At 49.4% G+C, this 20,374-nt stretch overlaps 1 protein-coding gene across 6 annotated transcripts in view; it reads left to right on the top strand.

The window, feature by feature from the left end:
• The window catches only part of LOC100113985 (transcription factor Sox-2), a 306,878-nt gene that overhangs the window by 255,390 nt on the left and 31,114 nt on the right, over positions 1 to 20,374 (top strand). For all 6 annotated transcript variants that reach the window (XR_004345063.1, XR_004227827.2, XR_001729193.3 and 3 more), the window contains one exon: positions 14,409 to 14,474. Coding sequence is in view for 2 of the 6 variants with exons in the window: in XM_016985738.3 (XP_016841227.1) it covers positions 14,409 to 14,474 (66 nt within the window). In the remaining 4 variants the exon portion in view is untranslated. The remainder of the gene's footprint in view (positions 1 to 14,408; positions 14,475 to 20,374) is intronic.

The following is a 20,374-nucleotide window of genomic DNA, read 5'->3' as shown; positions in this document are numbered from 1 at the left end:
TTTAAAGTCCGCTGTTTGCTGCTACAAAATATAGCGATCGTTTATTTTGCATTTTTACAAAGTTATCTCGTGAAAAAATTTGGTTTTGAGGATAATCCAATCTTGAATGAACCATCCAAAGATTTTTCCAAGATGTATTTAGCAGTCTTATCTTTCCTCTTCACTTGACCCACATACCCAGTCCCGCGAACCTGTATCGCGAGACCTTGCATGGTCGAAATTTCATCGATATTTCTGTTTCCATAACAAGCATAACCTTGCGTTATTTTAATCAGATAGTGGAAATATTTTGTTCATGGTCATATAGGAATATTAATCAGAAATTCGAGAGACGACATAATCTACCGATTACGAAAGCAAAATTTTATCCTGAGCAATTGATAAATTTAAATCCGATCTTCGCTCACTCAAATTTTTCATTTCTCAACACGTTCGAAATTTTCCTGCGTTAACTCGATCGATTAAAGCTACCGGTACATTGTCTGAGTCCGCACGCGCTTTGGAATCCAACGAAATTCCAGCGAGAAACGCACACGGTTAAAGATAAAGAAAAACAAGCGGAAGAAGGTCGACTTGGCTACTGCTGGCTCCGATCCGTGCATAAGGCTACACAGGCGTCTCGGCAAACATCGAGGATCCGAGGCTTGCCAGCAGCAACAGCAATGTAAAGTTAACCTAGCCGCCAGAAAGAGTGAGTGAGAGAGAGAGAGAGAGAGAGAGAGAGAGAGAGAGAGAGAGAGAGAGAGAGAGAGAGACAGACAGACAAACGGCTGGAGATCGTCTCTACTCGTGTAAACGTCGCGCTACCGGTGTTACGAAACCAAGCAAGGTCTAGGGATATACACAGCAGCGGAATCCTCTCCTCTGTTTTCCGAGTTAATATTTGAACAGAGCGTGTGTGTACGTGCGCGAGAGCGAGCGCACGCCTGGCTCCACGTCGACGTCTATCTACCTGGACGTCGGCCCGGTAAAACGATATCGGAGATGTAGCCCTTTTTTCCTACCTTACCCTTTTTTTCGACTGGTATGTGTGCGTGCGTTCACTTGCCTAGTTTTGACGATTTTTTTTTTCTTAGGAGAAAACGATTTTTCGGGACCAGTGTTTGGCGATGGGCTTTCGGGTTTGTTTTCGCACGATCTTAGAGTAAACAGAGCTGGTGCGTTCTTTTTTTTATTCGTACACGGTCTTTGAAAAATGGTCCTCGCATTGTGCAATGTTCAACAATTACTTATCTGCCGATAAATCCGGAGTGTCTGCGGGCAAAATGGGTTTTTTCCGCCGCGGTGTATCCGAAAAGTGATAAATCTCCTTGTAGATCTATAGCCATGATGTCATTAAACAAACGACTTTTTGAAATTCCGATTAGAGCGCTTATTGCACATAATGACTCTGATAAGCCGTATAGTTTCCTCCAAGCCTGAAAAACAAGCGACAGGCGCTCTTCCCGAAATTCCGACGAAATTAAACCGCAACGGTCACTCCCCCCTGACCGCACAGCGCCGCGAGACAGAGAGAGAAAACTATATCTCGGCCAAATCGTTTACTCAGCTAATAGTCTTAACGCTGGACTCGGCACGGCGCCCCGTCTCGTAATACCCGCAGGATCCCAACCTCGCGCCTTAGGATTAACCGGAGCTCCGCTGCAGCAGCTACCGGGAAGGTGAAAGAAAAATAATAATTTTCGCGCGCGGGGACGCGTGGCCCGAGGAGAGAGACTTACATATATACAGTATATACGGGTCGAGCTGCTCTGAATGGAGAGATTAGGCCGATCCTGTAGGATCGGCGCCTTTCTTCCTCGAGATTATGCGACCGGTCAGCCGAGTAAAGATTTCCGAGGGGCCGCGAGAATACTGCGACACGGATTTTTCGCTTTGTTCGCCTGTACTGTAGAAAATAAGGCGAGAGAGGCTCTCTCGTCGCAGCGGAGGAAAAAGCGCGCGAAGGAGGTTTTAGATTTTTCTCCGCGCTGCCGTTTGAAAATTGGGTCCATGTCGCGTTGAGGATTTTCAGCGCATTAATTTTTTAACGAAATTTCGCACGACGGCGGCGCACTCGGATCCCACGCGTTGCGTGGGAATTTTCGTTTCGGAAGGCAAAATATTGGATGAGTTTTTTAGGTGGACGATTTCATCTCTCCCGAAAATTGAGAGTGCAAAGAGTTAAAATTGAGGTGTCAATATTGCCTCTGAAAGTTGTACATAGTTCCGATGTGTACTCTCGTAGAAGAACGTACCCGTTCTCACAGCAATTTAGCAGCTGTAATTGCCTTCGCGCAGTACTTATGCACAATCGACATTTTTGAAATACGCATCGCATACAGGCGTCCCGAAAAAATGCGAGAGTGAAGAAACACTTTCTCGTGAATCCCTGTCCGTGACCTCTAGCCCACAATGCTCAAAACCCGTGTGCGTCCGTAAAAAACGATTTCTACTGATTTGCGTCCCGGACTCCTCCCATCGCGCGCGCGCGCGCGCATCTTCCTTGAACTCATCTAATCAAATCCAGCGGAATTCACTCATCCTCGAAACAACCTTGCTACCGATATCCACCGAGCTGAAAAAAAGTCTCGCTGACGGATGGCACACAGGCGGCGAATTATGGAATTCCTCCTCCAGAATGTGCAGTAGCCTATAAATCAGCGCTCGCCTATAAAGGCAATAAAAGCCGAAAACTATAAAAAAAAGAGACCGACGAGATCGCGAGAGGAAAGAAGAAGAGGGACACACCGAGAGAGAGAGAGAGAGAGAGAGAGAGAGAGAACGAGAAAAAAGGAACAAAGGAAAAACTGGCCGGCGTGATCGGCTTCGGTTACGAGGAGACACGCTCGGAACGAAAACGGGAGACAGAAAGAGAGAGAGAGAGAGAGAGAGAGAGAGAGAGAGAGAGAGAGAGAGAGACGTGCGCCTTATACACGGATATATGGAGCGCGAGCGCAAGAGCGTCGTGCGGTTTTGTGAGTCGTCACGCATCGGGAATCCTTCGAAATCGACGAATCGTGCGAGCGCACGAAACTACGGAATTTCGTGCGAGGTGCGCTCGCGCGCGCGCGAGTAAAAAAGGTCGACGCGCCTGCGCTCACGAAAATATTACTAATTTATGATAATTTACTAGACTGCCGCCGCCGCCGCTGCGAAAGTGAGAGAAAGAGACCAAAGCGAGTGTATACGCGCTGCATCGCGCCTCTCGGAAATTTCTAGTTTCTCTGCAGCGCTGCTATTTATACACGCGACTGCATATAATAATGATAATTGCGAGTCGACTGTGTTTTCGTTTTTACGGGCGGCAGAGAGAGAGAGAGAGGGAGAGAGACGGAGAGTGCACGGCTCGTCCGAGAGGCGCTTTTTATGAAATACGCCGGACCGATGGGCGTTCGCGCGTGGATAATTCCACGGCCGTATAGTTCGGCATAAAGTTTTTTAAGTTATGCGACGGGACTTGCGCGCGACGATAAAGAGCCGAGTTTGTTGTATCTGCGCGTGTTAATGTATTATCTGAGCTCTCCTTGTTTCTGCCAAATTAATTTTGCGCTTTTATAATTACATTCGCCACGTACACCTGTTATTTTGAAAAAAAAGAGTTGCTCGCTGCTTCTGAAAAGTAGCTCGTAAATATCGATTCCCCGGCATCCGCTGATTGTTTAATTATTCAGTAAGCGCGACAAATCACGTCGTTTACAAAAAGTACATTCGCTCGCAAAAATTTCACCCGCACTGTATGCATACAGCGTCATATATCTTCTGCAGTTATCGATGATGCACCGACTGCATAAATAACGGAAAATAAGAAACGCACAATGTCCGCGTCACGAGGCGCATTAATTGATTTTTCATACGAATACATGCATAAATTGCTTATAAACGCGGCGCGCGGAGAAGAAAGCGCGCATAGGAGACACGGCAGCATTTTTACCTCTGCGATAGAGTGTGTGTGTGTGTGTGAGAGAGAGAGAGAGAGAGAGAGAGAGAGAGAGAGAGAGAGAGAGAGAGAGAGAAAGTATTCGGTGCGATTAGTCGCGCGCGACTCCCATGAATATTTATTGGCAAAATTAGTTACGATTCCTCTCGACACCGCGGGCGTGAAAACGACGTTCCTATCCTGACGGGGTTCCTTCCATATACAGCTCTCCTCGTTCTGCCCTCTTCTTCTTCTTTTTTCTCCGGCTTTTCTTGTGCGTTTTGTTCGTCCCTCAAATGAAGCAGTTTTTATTCAGGATCTCGGATATTCGATGCTAAATTTTATAGACGCGAAACGTGTTTCGGTCCGATTCGAATTTATTCTTTTCCGCGAGGAATATAGCGATACCGCACACCGGGTGTCAAAGTCGTTTTTAATCGCGACGCCCTCACCGTGTTTTCCATTCCATGGATGGTCGTTATGAGAAAAAGTCATGATTGAATAATCAGTTTATGGCTGTAATCGCGCGGAGCAATCATCTTATGCTTCTTTAATGGCGACTTATGAACTCGGCTTTACCACAACGATCATCGCAAGTGCATCGATCGTCACTGCAACGGTGAAAAAAGTGCCAGGACAATACGTATAAGTCCATCGAGCAAACATAATCGAAATCTCGAAGTACGATCTCTCGGGCGTTTCGCCCCCAAACACCTCAAATAGCCCATATAATCTGATACAATAAAGCTCAGCATGCATCGCTATTATAGAGATCACGGGTCTCGAGTGAAGACAGCGCGTACACACAAAAATTCTTTTTTCTCTCGCCAGCTCTCGCGTGCGGCCAGAATACACGGCGAAACAGGTGATTCCATTCAAATATATATAGTGCTGCTGCGACAAGGGAGAGAGAGAGAGAGAGAGAGAGAGAGAGAGAGAGAGACGCGCGCCTCATAATCGACGTGCTCTCTCTCGCTCTTTAGAGACGATGGTAATCCTTTGTGCTCGACGTCGTAGTAGATGTCTCGGGGCCTTCGCCGAGAAGGGGGAATCCCCCCCAGGGCGGACAATGATGCCGAGGTCATGATTGACGATACTCTAATTTGTTTATAAATACCCAGGACACGTAGGTATCGCTCGTATATGGCACATATAGTGTCGCGCGCGGAGTGAGTGACGCGAGGTGTGAAATTCTACTTATTCAATTTCGCACTTGGACTCGTGACTGCTTGAGCGTCGCTCTGGTTTCTTTCTTTCCTTCTCCTCGTGCTTCCTCGTCGCTTTTATAGAAGAGAGCGGACGGGTCGGTACACATAGTACGGCTATTGACGCCTATTTTGCACCTGACTGCGATACTGTCTCGAGTGCGTGAGTCTCGAGAGGATTTTTAAGTGTCATCGATCGCGATTTTTCTACTCTGAAACTTTAATCTGGAAAATCGATCGATTCCCAGCAGCTCCTCCCCCTATAGCCGAATAAATCAGTATCGCCGAAGATATGAGAAATTTAGCCGTCGATCTCGCGGAGCACCCACTCGAGAAAGCGAGACGCAGACGAGGACGGGCCGAGAATGATTTTCCTCCCCCGCCTGCTTCCACGAGGGTGTATACAGCGCGGAATCGACTGTACTCGGCATTATACCTATACGCAGAGGCACTAGCACGTCTCTAAATCACCGAGGCGGACAAAGAGAGACTCGTCGCGTTCGCTCCGAGCCTTCCTTCCTCCTTTCTTTCTTCCGCGCCATTTTCGCTGCTGCGGAACCTTTTCGCGTCGCTCTCCTCTCTCTCTCTCTCTCTCTCTCTCTCTCTCTCTCTCTCTCTCTCTCTCGTCGCGTCCTTGGTCTCTCTCGATGTCGCGCGCGCGAGCGTCGTTTCGTTAGCTCTCGTCCTTTCGATTCGCGCGTGCATAATGTATAGGTACAAGTGTGTAAACGATCTCGGTCCTCCGATCCTTCTTAGCATAGAAAAATACTCGTGAATCGCCGATAAATCAATTAATATGTATAGTGCAACGCGCGTGCAAAAACGCGATCGATTATGCAGGCGAAACTCGATAGCTCGAAATTTATGATAATCCGTTCGCGAGCGAGCGATGCAGGCGCGCGCGCGAATTAACATAGATTCGGAGCGCGGCGGGTTATGCGTATCTATGCGGTGTATTATATAGGTAGTATAGCGTGTATCGACGCGTCGGCTTTGTTCTCGCATCGGCTCATCGGCGTTTCGAGATGCCGCGTGTGCGCCCGTTAAAGTCGTTCGTTGCCAACACAGTGTGTGTATATAGTTATGCCAAAGGCGCGTGCCTCGATCGAATGGAATATCATCAAAGACGACGTCGGCTTGCGTTTGGTAAAAAAGTATCGGTTACGTCACAGTCGGCCCCAAATTACCCGAATAAAATCCAATAGTCTCTCTTGGCATCATCCTTGCAACAACTCTCGCGACCACGTGCTCCCGCAGATATACTACGTATTCCACACAGCGTAGCAGCAGCGAGTTTACAGCTCGCAGCATCAGACCATTCCCGCGCGTCGGCTTCTAGTTCCGCTTCTCTCCCCCTCCATCAGCTAGCTTTCATCCCCTGATGGCGTCGTGCGCCGCGTCGTAGGGGTCGCGCAGCTGCATCGCCGCAAGAGAAAGAGAGCGACGGACGCGCGCGCTCTCTCTCGCTCTCTCTCTCTCTCTCTTGCTCCGGCCAGGTGTGGCAGCGGCGCGAGCGACGAGGGGAGAGAGAGAGAGAGAAAGAGAGAGAGAGAGAGAAACGATTCGCCAAACTCTGTCGCGCAGCATCCGGCCGTCGCCCCGGCAACGTCAGACCTTCCCCCGGGCCAATCTGCGATTGCTCGTGTGGATGTGTGTGTGTGCGGGATTTCGTAGGTATAGACTGTAGTGTACTGCACATAACGCGCGGCGGCCGCGTATACCGGAGTGACGGGCGAGAAAAGCCCGCGGAGAGATGGATTATGTGCGCGATGCTCTCGCTCTGATGTGTGTACCAAGCGATAGGGGTTTCCGGATTTTACAGGGGTTTTTCGCTGCTGGGGGATGGGAGCTGACGATTTCGTTCCGCCTGCGGTGATGTAATTTTGCCGATTTTTAAAGTTTATTGAAACAAAGGCAGAGCCGCAAACGAAAATATTCGATCTTAGACGACTGAAAATAGATAATCCTTTCAATTAAGTCGAGAGGAGCGTCGGTGAATAAAATCGCTGCATCGCGGACGACAAAGACTCGCGTCGGGAGAGAAAGAGAAAAAAACCGTAGAGCTGACGCATATGCGAGGCGCAGGTTTTCCAATTGGATATCCCGAGATACGATCGCCGGGGGATATAGAGACGTCCTGCGCACGAACGAGAAAGGCGGATCGCATAACACCTAAGTTAATCACCGCTGTGGCTTCGCCGCCTGTTTTCATGGAGCCTCGTGTGGGCGCTTAGGGAGCGTTTTCATTTTCAACCCTATCTGTGGGACGATTGGACGATTAGATCAATGAAAAAGTGAATGAAGTTCGCACGCTCCGATGACGCGTATAGCTTCGGGATTGGTTTCGGTGATGATTATCGCGCATAATTTGTCGTCGTGTTTTATTTATCAACGCATATAGGAATAGCATAAATTCACCGTATTGTAATTTGCCGAGTGTTTGTACAGGTCGGTGCACACACGGCAAAGTGGGATACGGGTAACAGTTTGATATTTTGCTTTGGGGAGCTTCGAGTGTATCTCGAAGTTTACGCATACATTATACCGGCAAGTCATCAATTTGTTCCAGTACAACAGAGAGTCTCTATATTCTCGATCGAATAGGGAAATTATTAGTATAGCCGCGTGGTTACACGACTCGTGCTGCTGTTTGCTTAGGAAGCGAGGAGGCGAAGAAAAGGGTATGTGCCATCTACATGCGTATATAACAGGATTTGGCCCTCAGGTAGTTGATTATACCATCCTATCAATCCAATAGATTCGTGTACCACAAACACTCTCATCTTTCACAACGAACTCTCCCGATCCGGAAAATTGGTCAAGCCTGTAACCCATTTCGTCACCTGTGTGTGTCTGTGAGCAATAGCCGAACCTACACCAGCACTAGCCGTGTAGTCGACCTGACGCGGAAATCACGACGATCTCGCGCTGTCATTGCCTCAATTTCCACTTCCACTTCCGGCATGCGCGGCCGCTCTTCCGTCGGCCGCAGCCCAGCCTAAAAAAACTCGCCGCAATCGAACAGCAATAATGAGCGACTGTCACGCTTATGCATCGGCCATTAAACAAGAGCCAAACCTGCGCCGCGCCGACGTAACCAGCCGCGCGGGGGCTTGGAAAACTATTCAATTATCGACGCCGCGTTGCGGTTCAGCGTTACGCTGCTACTTTTTTTTGCCGCGATCGATCAAACAACGACGGGCTCGAGACCATTTTAATTTACACATATCTGTTCCACGATAACAGGCTTTCTCTCTCTAAACAACGATTATACCGAGCGACGACTAAATTCGACTCGCGTCTCCTGCACCTCGATACAGAGCTACAACGTTATATGCTAATACTTAATAGCTTTCCTATCCTCCGCTGGCTCGGCTGAAAAAGCAAATTAATGCGCATCGATCAGCGCAGGCATCAAGATCGAACACCTCCGAGCTTGCATACGCAAAAAGACGGTTGAACATTCGCTCCGCTATATTACCTATACCCACACAGAACATCGCTGCCGGGAAGCTATACACGCAGCGCAGCAACAAGACTGGCACGAAATCGGGCCTATCGGATTCGCATCGCGATTAGACTCCAGAGAGAGAGAGAGAGAGAGAGAGAGAGAGAGAGAGAGAGAGAGAGAGAGAGAGAGAGAGACTGCCACTTGTTTTTTTTGTCGCGCGGTGAAAGCGAGAGATTCGCCATATCGCGCTTGCGCTATCTGCCGGAATCTGGAACGAAGCGAGAGCCCGGAAGTCCCGCTTCGAAACCGGATTCCAGGTATACATATATGGTACGCGTACGTCGTACGTACATGTACGCTGTATTGCGCTACGGTAAAAAATAGTGTTGGGTGCGCGCGGATGCGAATTACGGTTGCAGCTTTTTTTGGGAAACACTGTTGCAGCTTTCTTTTGTTATGCAACTTGGTTACGCTACATACACTCCGTGCGAGAGAGGACTGTTGATGCGGGTATATGTTGCGCTCGTGAATGTTTGAGTTTTATGTTGAGCGGCTTGATTTACGGTTGGTACAGTTTGAGATGCTGCGTTGAGCACTCGGAGATTTATACGCGCCTGAGGAACGGATGGTGAGAAGCTTGTTTAATTATACTCAATCGGAGCAACGTATGTACGTTTTATTGCTTCATTGTCATGCTAAGCGAACAACAAAATCATCACCGAGTGTGCGTATCCCTGACCTTCTGAAAAAAAAACGTTGCCGCACTATCGCGTCGACTTCCTCGCCTCGCCTATTAGAAACCCAAACCCATATCTCCAGAAATAAAGAGTACATAACGTTATATATAGAGAGAGAGGCAAAAAGCGGCGCCGATGATAAAATCGGCGGGGGGTCTATCTCTCACCCTTTGCCCAGACCGGGGCATCATGTCGCTCGACTGAGCGTGTATCCCACCTGAAGCCGGAAGCTCGACTCGTGAGTGTGGAGCTAGAAAGAGAGAGAGAGAGAGAGAGAGAGAGAGAGAGAGAGAGAGAGAGAGAGAGAGAGAGAGAGAGAGAGACGGGGCTCGTGATCGGACAAGCCTACCGGAACACAGGAAGCGGAAGGGTGCGGAGAGCTACGACACGCCGGACTCGCGCTGATTACGTCCTGATGATGATCGCGACCGCGGCCGATGATGATTGCCAACGCTGCCACGCGCGCTTCCCTGCGCAGCTCGTAATTTGCCTTTTTTTGTAGAGATTTCAATTTTCTGAGCTTTTTTTCGATAACCGACCGCTTTTAGACTATAATACCGACTTCGTTTCGAAGAGCTATAGACACTCGGGGCATTTTCGCACGAGGCTGCACCACTCGCAAAGAGCCTCGAGTTTGACGGATCGAAGGTGAACCTCGCGGCGGCGTATATCCGGATAATAAATCGCCCTTTTAATCACGGAGGTCGTTCACGCTCGAGTCATTTGGCTTAATGGAGCCCCTTGTTTAGGCGGACCCAGCAGACAGCTTCGCGGTAGGTTGGGCTCTCTCGCGATCGATTTGCTCGGTATTTTTGTTTTTCATTGTTGCATTATAACTTTATTGGTTATAATTAACATTCCGCATTGATATCGGGATGGCGCGATAAATTGGTTAAAACGGCCGGCGATTATGGAAGATAAATTTGCAGGTGCATACCTGCGTGCGAATTTCGGGGAACCGGTCGCGGCTGATTCATGCCTAATGGACTCATTTAAAGTGATGACTGCGTTTGTCAAAAGAGATTTTTATTTCCGAAGATTCTTTTTCGCCGAACCCTTATTGATTTCGAGATTCATGTTACGAGTGCCCGTACGTATTCGAAAGCATAATCGAGCAAAAATCGAGTAAAACGTTGACGGAGACAAAAATCTAATCTGAAAATCAGCGCCACCCGAATTCCGTCAAAGTCCACAAGCCAACGTTCGCCCGTGTGAAAAAAGAGTGAAACGCGCAAGAAATCACATATTTCAGTTCCCACCTAGCACACACACATACCCATACGATCGACGAGGAGCGATCGCTTTAAATGCCGCGGTACACAACGCATTTCCATGGGAATCTCGGCTCGCGCGCGCGCGTACGGGTTGCGCTGCAGGTGAACCCGGCCGGGCCTTAATTAACGTCCAACGGCACGCCATCGAGTACACACATACTCGCGCGAGCGCTATGGGAAATCCGAGCGCGCAGCACCTGCCAAACTGTGCGCGCGGCTCTCGCTTTGATTCACGAGTCTCTCTCTCGGTTTCCCTTGCGTAATTTTTTTTTCTCTCTGTGTACGTGTGACTCCCGCGCTCTCGTCCGGCGTCTCTCTGCAGTTAGCGTGACCTGAATTATGAAAATGAAAATGGTAATGAGTGGATTTGAATGCTCGGACGAATTAGCTGCTTGCGCGATGCTGATCGTCAATGATTATCTCTTTCCATCGTCGGATCGGTTATTGTTTATGCCTGAAAAAATTAATCAAGACTAGTATCAGAGAGTATTGAAAATTCCAAGATTTCGGGAACCTCCTTAAGGCATCCTCCTACACCGTGTAATTTCCTCTTCCTTCCATACATCCACTTATCCATTTCTCGGTCACACATGTGACACATTATTCAGCGTATGCGCGACATACGCGGCGGAGGTTATGGGAACTCGGTCCTTCTCTTTCGCGGCGGCGGCGACGGCGGCGGCCCTCCCGCGTAAATATAGTAATTACCGCGGGGACACGGTACTTGCGCTCGGGGCGCGCACCTACACACACACGCAGGTAAATTACATGGAGAGTAGCGAGCGCCTACGCGTATAGAGTCCTCAGTAGTCGAGAGCCTGTTTATAGGCTATGATAGAGGGAATCTCAACGCGGGTGGCCCTTTATTACCTTATTACTGTCGGGCGTTTGATTTCTTACGGTCTGTGTACAGTGTTTTCTCCGCCATTTCGCAACGACGACGTGCATCAAGCAAATGGCATCAGCGACGAACCTCACCTGACACGGCTAGCCACCGATCGATCGGCGCGTATCGAAAGGTGAGCAGTCCGCGCCTCGAATTTCCAGCGCGCACGTGCCGAAGACGCGGGGGTGAGATTGCCCTGTCACCTTGACAAATGGTCTCTTGGGAGGAATACACGCGCGCGAAGTTATATACGAAAGAACCGCGCGAGGCGCTCATTACTTACTTCGCGATTTTCATATTTCTTGCCCGCGCGAGCGCGCGTGTCACGCCACGGACGATTAGTCATCGGGGCCGGATCGACAGTTGCGCGCGCGCTCGCGCAGCTGCGGAAATTAAGCCGGGGATGATGATTCCGCGAGCTGCAGGTGGGATGGAGGCAGGAAGCCCGGCGCGATAACGTGTATCGAACCCCGGAGTTAATATCGCGATGGCTCGCGCGGGACAAATTATAACGCGCGGGGATGACTCGATTATAATATCGCGCTTGGATGTCGAGCTTTAATTTGCGATAAATCGGAAGAAAAAAAGCCATAAATACGACAGGGTGAGAAAGATCGAGACTCGAGCTCCATGTGCGCGATGGGAAAGGGGGAGAGAGAACTGCGCGGGTGCACCGAGGGTGGAAATCACGCTGTCCGCGCATTAGGCATTCATGCGTTGCGCGTTGCGTGCGCAGCTATGCTCCTCTGCTGTGTGCGCATACGTGTGTGGGAATGCGCGGCTTTGTGTGTCCCGCTCACGTTAATTCGAGGGGCTGGTTGCTCCTCTCTCTCTCTCTCTCTCTCTCTCTCTCTCTCTCTCTCTCTCTCTCTCTCTCTCTCTCTCTCTCTCTCTCTCTCTCTCTCTCTCTCTCTCTCTCTCTCTCTCTCTCTGTCTCTCACCGCCATGACGGAATGTGATTTTCGAAAGGGGGTCGTAGCGAGCTCGGGGGTAGTAGCTGGTGTGTGTGCGTGTGTGTCTACGCCACACCGATGCAAGTCGCTGCGTGTTTGGCTTACCCTGCGGCTCTTTGTGCGAATTCCGGGAAGCTGCCTTTTTCTCGATGTGAATTTTCGAAGTTCTATACACACACAGAGTCGTCGCCGTCCTTGCTTTGATTTATCGCGTGTGCCACAATGGACGAGTGCTGCATATAGGGGTGCATACAGGGCTGTTTGTTGTCGTTGCGGCGTAATGACGAGGATTTTCGTTTGTTTGGCTGATTTTTTGCCGCATATAGGGGTGTACTTCCGTTTACTTCGCAGGTCCCTGCACTTTTACCCTTTTTTCTGTATGCTCTACTATGTATACGACAAAGAATCCGAGTGTAATTAATAAAGTCGCGAGATAGCACTGAAAGTTTTTGTCGGCAAAAACGGCCGTATGCGCAGCGAAGTGTAGAGTCATTATTGACTCGCAAAAAGGAGACGTCAGCGCGCCTCGATGATAACAGTAAAGTCGAATCGTAACGTCATCATACTCGCCCGAGTAAATAGAGCACGAAGCTCGCTCTCGGTGCATTCTCGCGAGCGCTTTTGTTCGCCTGTACTTCGTTAAACGAAGTCGAGAGGCAAAACCAGTTTGCGAAAATAATTTCTAAATTTAATAGATTCGTTATTGACTCTGCAAGCCATTAGTCATCCCGCATAAATACCCGAAAAAAGAAGAAACAAAACTCTTGAAATTACGCGTGAAAGCAATATACGCATCCTTATCGAGTACTCGCATCGGCGGCTAAAAAAGTACAAGCCAGCTTCTTTCACTTAGCCTCCCATTAACGCGCGCGACTCTCCACACGCAAGCGCGCAGCACTCGTAATAAGATTCACCCACCTTTCGTTTGACTACCCCCTTCCCGATGCACATATACACCCATGTATAACCCGTCACGCTTCGTCCTTTTCTCTCACCCTCGCAGTTCGCTCTTCCGCAACAACGTCCATTGTGTATATCTATATACGTGCGGCGCGCATAATGCGCTCTCGGGGGTTCTCACGCGACCCCCGCGAGACACTCGAAAGTCATAATCGAGCCCGATGTGGTGTCACAACACGCAATGACACTGCACCTTCGGTTACGCTTTATTTTTTTCGAATCTGGCCGATCGTATCGCTCGGTGCATCTTTACGCGTCGCCTGCTTTCAACCGCTTTTTCCGTATTACCAGTGTAGGTAAATCTGTTTGGCTATTGTTTCGAACCTGTTGGCTGTTATTGACTAGATACGTTGGTCGAGGGTAGTTTATGACGCGTGACGGGTTCATCGCGCAAATGCACCTTGAGGATTCTCGCGAATTCGGTGACAGCTCGTCCTTCATTAAAAAGGTGTACTCGGCAGCGATTGAAAGCAGCCGATAAGCGGAAAAGCATCAATAATGCAACGAGACGTCAATCAGGCAATAATCAGCCCGACAACGCTGCAAATAAAATCTAATTAAACCGAGAGCTTACATCTGTCGCGCGCGCGACTCGCGGCGCGTGAAATCACGATCTAAATAACCCGACGCAGCCCGCCGGGGAAAACCGATAAAACTCTCGTCTACTATTACACAAAAGGGCTGCGTTCTCTCATGGATAATTCACGCTAACGTACGCCGCGGAAAAAGGCAGAGCGCGCCGCTGATAAATCGATTGCGCCCGTATGGAGTCTACGTGTCAGCCGCGTCAAGTGCCCATCGCTCGTACCTGTCATTACGACACGGTACGGACGGCTGCTGCTGCCGTCTGCCAGCCCGATTTTTCCCGACTTTTCACGGGACGACTGATTCCTTTCGCGCCCCTAATTAGCGCTCGCGATGGACTAATGAGCTCTGGATTTGCTGGCGTTGTATAATGCAGGAGAAATCGATGAGATTTTGGGAAACGAGGCGCAAATGAGGTGATAAGCGCTTCTGATCGAGTCTATTTCGGCTTTGTTGCAGGTCTGACAGCGACAGAAAAATGCTGAACCCCGAAACGAGCTGCTACTCGGAATCCATACGATCTTGGTGAGTTATTTCACTAATTCTATGTACACACATATTTAACGAGTATAATCATTATCGCTCGACCATAAGAGTATAGGTAAACGTACTTCCAATACAAATCCCCCCGCGGTAAAATTCAATTAAAAGTTTTCAAATAAAGTCATACATACGCGAACACAGCCGCGCGCGCGCGCGAGCGTACATATCAATTACCGATAATGAATATCCGCACGCCAACTTCCTCGCATTCTCCTTCGCAGCCACTGTTATCTGCCGGCGTCCGTATACGCTTAAACATACCATCAGAAAAAGGACGAACTGAAAGTCGAGCGCCCGTGTGGCATCTCTCCCTCGTGCGGAAAGCGAGAAAAAAGGGAAAGAAAGAGGAGGAAATATCGAGGCGGCGTTAATTAAGAGACCCTGACATTCCTGACCTCGTGCGACGCTGCTGCCGCGTGGAAACTCGACCAAGGACATAACGTACACGCCTCGCGAGTGTATACGAACACACGACGGCGGCGAAGTGCGCAAGGGGAGAAAAAAATCGAGAGCACACGCGAGGAGAGGGCGAGAACGAATTACGAGAAAAATTTCATATGCGCGTGTTATACGAGTGAGAGTTCATTAGTTTAACAGGTCCTCGTTAGTTCGCCACTCGTGCAGCTGCTGCGCGACTTTGACGCGGGAGTGTGGAAAAAAATGTGGACTTTTTTCCGTGCACACTGTTGCTCCGATCGGTGCGATGCAGAGAGATGCGCGCGTTTTATCGTTGTCTTTTTCTGCTCATTAGCGGAATCGACGTTTTTCTTACGGGGAAAAAAGATTCGTGATAGTATAACCGCGTGAAACATAACATCCGAAAATTTTCGTCAAATCTCAGCAGTACAACACTCGATCCTCTCCACACCCGAACACAGACAACCTGTTCGCACCTTCTGACACACATTCAGGCACCGCATACAAGTCTCACAACGACATCAGTAGTATTATGCTCGCGAGTCTCTCGCCGCCGCCACGCAAAGCAGCAGATGCAGTAGGGCTAGAAAAAGCAGAGCTGCCTCTCGCTCGCTGGCGCGCGAGAGAAGAAAGAGGGCCACTTGATTCTCGCGCGCTGCCACTTGACTTTAATAATAAAAAATGTCGCATTGTCATTTGGAGGGTCTCGCTGGCGCGAGAACTCGAGGGTGGTTTTGTCGAGCTCGCGCAGGCATATTGTCACCGCCGCCGCAGCCAGTAGTCGCGTGTACACACAAATACGAGCCGCGGCGTGGGTGGTGTCGCGTATATGCACTGCGGCGTGTACTTTTCAGCCCAAAGGACCGGCTTTCATGTGCCACGAGTGACCCTCTCTCTCTCTCTCTCTCTCTCTCTCTCTCTCTCTCTCTCTCTCTCTCTCTCTCTTGTGGGTTTCGGTGCTCCAGACCTATATATTCCGCGCTATCTTCATTTTTTATGTCAGCTCGCGGCATTGTCGACTAGAAGAATCTCAACGTCTGTGCAAAAATGATAAGTATGTAATAACTTTTGCAACGCTGACTTTAAAAGCTGCGAATAAGCAAAGAAGAAAAAAACAATAATAATAGCCCCACATCAGCTCGTTCTTATTTTCAACCCACTCTCGTGGCGTTCCGCACTCTGCCTCTCTCTCCTGCACACACAGACCTCCTCCTTTTTCCTCGCTCGCCATTTTCTTCGCACACCTCTTTTGCGCCCTCGCGTTTCTCTCCCCTTGTTTTCCCCCCTTCCATCTCGCATTTTTCCTCTCATTTAGCCTCTCTCCCGCTCTTGGTTTTACGCGTCCGCGCAGCGGGTAATTTATTACCGTTCCTTCTCGCCTACAGCACCTCTCTCTCTCTCTCTCTCTCTCTCTCTCTCTTGCACTCTCGCGATTTTATAACCCCTTCGCTGCGGTGGCTCACTTTTTTACACCTCGCGCGAACGCGCCTCCGAGATCCGCTCTCATGCCCCTTACACTCTACCGGTGGTTTTACTCTCGTCGCTGTGCGAAAAATCGCTCGCGGAGGAAGATATTTATTTTTAGACGCATCCGGGGCTGATAACTGTATTATACGGATAAGAAAAGACAGCAAAGTGTCGAATTCATCACCCTCGAAAAGCGCACTCGAGCATATATTAGTCCAGAGAGATAATTTTTTTTGATCGGCCAAAACTCGTTACCGCTCTGCGCCGATATAAATGACTCCAGCGAAGGGAGAGCGAGAGAGATCGGAGATTACTCAGCAGTGGGATAATTTTTTCCCGCGGCATTGTATACGGGAAATCAGCGAGAGACGAATGATTCGTAGGCGGTAGGTGCACGAACGCCGCGATTACGGTTGTTGTTATCAGATGTCACTTCTGGCACGGCGCGCGAGCGATGACGTCGGGGACTGGTGCGCTCGTTTATCATCACGTGACGTCGTCGCAGGAAACGTGATTTACTTCCGCCTCTCCCCTCGCTCTCCTCGTACACTGGAAGCGCTCAATGCTTTTCGCACTACTGTTTTCCGTCGCTCTGATATGGAATTTCACCGAGGAAAGCCATCAGGTTTTTTATATTTTCAATTTGCGAATCCAGTATTTATTTCCAGCGCTTTTTCAGAATCCATTTTCCGCACGCTAATATATTTCCCCGACCTCCTGTCACACGTTAGGAAATCTTCTCGAAGATCTTTCATCTTAAGACATACGACCCTCCGACGCTTCTCGACGCCGTGCGATTTGCTCGCCGTCGTCGGAGAAATTATCAGGGCGATGGAAAAATGACGCGGCGTTCAAAAATGATCTTCGTGTTTTCTCGGATATAGAACGTATTTTTTGAAAACACGAGTACGACGAGAAACAATAATGTAAACAAGATAGCGACGATAAAATTAAAATCACTCGCATCCCCTCGAAACTGCCTTCCTTAGGGCCTTTTCGAGGCAGTCTAATGAGACGCGAATGTATTTTGGTAAACGTGAAGAAGCGTAATAGCCGAGAAAAAAGGGCGAAAAGCGCCGACAGAGGGAAAGAAAATACGACGTCGCGCACCCCCTCGAGGCCGTTTCCATGTCCGTTTACGCGTGTGCCTTGACGCTGATGCTCGACGACGTGCTGCCGGGTATAAATGCCGGGATTGCGTCACATCAGAGGATACACGCCGAACATTCCGCCCAAAGTGAAAGCGTCGTTGTAGGGTGATGTGCCTGCAGGGGATGAGCAGAGCTGCTGATGTATACAGACAGATATAGACTGGCTGATGATATTCCATGTTGAACGACGAAAAAAGCGTCGTTCAAGGCTTATACGATTGATTCTTATTTCGCGCGAAATAAAGAGTACACGAAACTCTCTTACAATCGCGCAATTTCATCATCAAAAGCTCGAGCTTAATAGAGCTTCCAAGGCGCAGACGCTCAACAGCGCCGCGCATTAGAGAAAATCTAGTCCACAGCTGCAAGAGGGTGTAGCGAGAGATAGCTGCAGGCTCTTCGTCCCTCGTGCGGCGATACCGGAGGGTCGGTCCCGTGCGCCGAAAGCCGGAAAATTCATTGAGTTACTTGAGTGAGTTACTCACGCATCGCTCGCTAGCGGAAGGAAGTCGTTGCTCGTTGCGTCGTCGTCGACGTCGTCCCTCGCCTTTCTCTATATCCAGCCCGCCCTGCTATATATGTATATACGCTCTCGGTGTACGTGCGGCCGATAATTTTCCTGTCGCTTCGGTAATTAATCGTTCACGGTGATTTCGCGCGATTGTGCAGCACCGCCTGTTTCTCAGATTAGCCGTCGTTACGGCTAGCTTCGAGAGACGTAGTCGAAGCACACGGTGTACGTAATACTGCGTCGTATATAGCAATCGGGCGTTAAACATCGTCGGGGGACTGGACGACTGATTCAGTGCGATGTGCTCTCGCTCTCTGGGCTTTGTTTCGATTTATCTCTCGGATGGCGAGACACGAAGGGCGCGATTGATCTTTCATTGGCTTCGAAGGTCACTTCGTTGTTCCACGACTTCTCGAGAGTAATTATGATTGTATAAACAAAGAATTCACGGCAAATATTTTCCGTGAGAGCTAGTTCGACATGGAAGCATTTCAATCAGTGCGTGAACCCTCGCTCTTTTCCTGCCCCAGAAAACAATTTTATCGCAGTTCCAGCTAAGCGCGGTAGGAAAAAAAACGACGTAAAATCCGAAGCGAACGTTTTATAGTTTTATAAAGCTTTCAGAGCCTGGTATTAAGATTTTTCCCAGAAAAATCAATCTCCTGCAATAAATAACACGAAAACGTAAAAAAAGGAGAGCTGGCGCGTATATCCCTCCGGGCACAGAAGCAGCAGCCCCTTTCAACCCTTTTCTCGTTTTACGACGTAATGACCGCCGCGCCGCCCCGAATTCTCCCCTTTTCCTCTCTCTCTCTCTCTCTCGTCGTTTTCGTAAAACTCTGTTACGAGATTTTAATTGAGCTCGCGCTCGCTGCCGCGATTTCGATTTTTCCCGACGCTGCTGCTGCTGCCTCTCTCTTTCTCTGCGCGCGGCGACAACAATGGACATTGTGCGCCGCGGAGGGGGGGGGGCGGGCGCGGCGTGTAGGATGATGCCTCTAGCCTATAAACGCTCGAATAAATAACCCTCCGGAAGCTTCTGGGCCTCGCTCTGATGGGAAGCGTACGCGAGGTCCGGTGTTGACAAATTGTTAGACGCTGTTTATTTACACCGAAAAGACTTTGCGCGGAGTAACCGTTTCGGATTTTCTCTGAGTCTAAGAAAAAAAAGTATTTCGTTGACAGTCCAAGAGGGGAAACGTTCTAAAGAATGCTCACTTTTACGAGGGGCCGTAACTGAAGGTATGACGTGAGAATGCGAGGAATGTAGGACACGAGCGATCCACAAAAAGCAAAAGTTCTTCGTGTAAAAATCAGAATCCAACTGCGTAAAAGACGTTGCTCACAGCTCACCTGAAGAAGAGAAGAGACAATTATGCAAAGTGCGCGCTGCAGTTTGCAGAACGACCACCGGCGAGGGAAAGAATCCTCGTAACAGAGACGTAAGCTCTCAAAGCCCGGCCGCGTAACAAGATTATGTATAAGCACATACACATACATACTGCGCACACAGTGGCAGGAGAAGGAGGAGGAGAGAAGCAGCGGCGAAACAAAAAGAAAGCGCGCGAGCAAACTAGAACGAGAGCGATAAGAGGGTTCAAAAAATCACAGGGGGGCATCGTCGGTGCAGCGTAGCAGCAGCGGTGCGTCCGTCCCTCTCCCGAAGATGACTGACAGTCCTTCAGGCGCGCGCGTGCGTGCATCTCTCTCTCGCGGTGTGTCCGGCCCCAGACGACAGCTCGAATTTGTCTTGGATTGTGCGTTGCTCTCTCACCTCGTCAGACCTGTCCGGACATCAATTTTCGCTCATTCGCCGGAGGCGCGAACCAAATCTCCTCGCATTTAGCCATTTCTTAGTGATGGCCCAGTCGAGCGGAAAATCGAGCGAATTATTTCACGAGGGAGCTTTTCGTCTCGCTGCTGATGTGACGACTTGTTGCATTTGAAAAAATATTGTGAGACCAGTGCGCCTGTCCGTCTCGTTCTCGCTCTGTATCTATAGGTATTCAGGTGTGCACACCAGTACGACAGTTTAGGGGATATTGTTGGAGTCGTCATTTGGACATCTGGAGTAATGGATGTTTCAGTCGGCTCTTAAAGCGTAACTTCTTCCCGTTGCCGCGCACTGATGGGAATCGGGGCGTTTCGTTTTGCTGTGACACATTTTTTTCCCCTACATTTGTATCAATTAGGCGGGATAACTAGAAAAATCGCGCGATTGGAACTTTTGGAAAATTGAACGATAAGTGAAACAGCCCAGCAGCAGCAGAAGGCGAGAAAAAGGAGAGGCAGGGCAGCAATCATTAGTTCAAGTCGCAGCGCGGTCGCGACAGATT

Source organism: Nasonia vitripennis, chromosome 5 (genome assembly GCF_009193385.2).
Source record: "Nasonia vitripennis strain AsymCx chromosome 5, Nvit_psr_1.1, whole genome shotgun sequence".
Classification (NCBI taxonomy): domain Eukaryota; kingdom Metazoa; phylum Arthropoda; class Insecta; order Hymenoptera; family Pteromalidae; genus Nasonia; species Nasonia vitripennis.
Note: the sequence above shows the minus strand (reverse complement) of the source record. Positions and strands in the feature narration are given on the sequence as shown.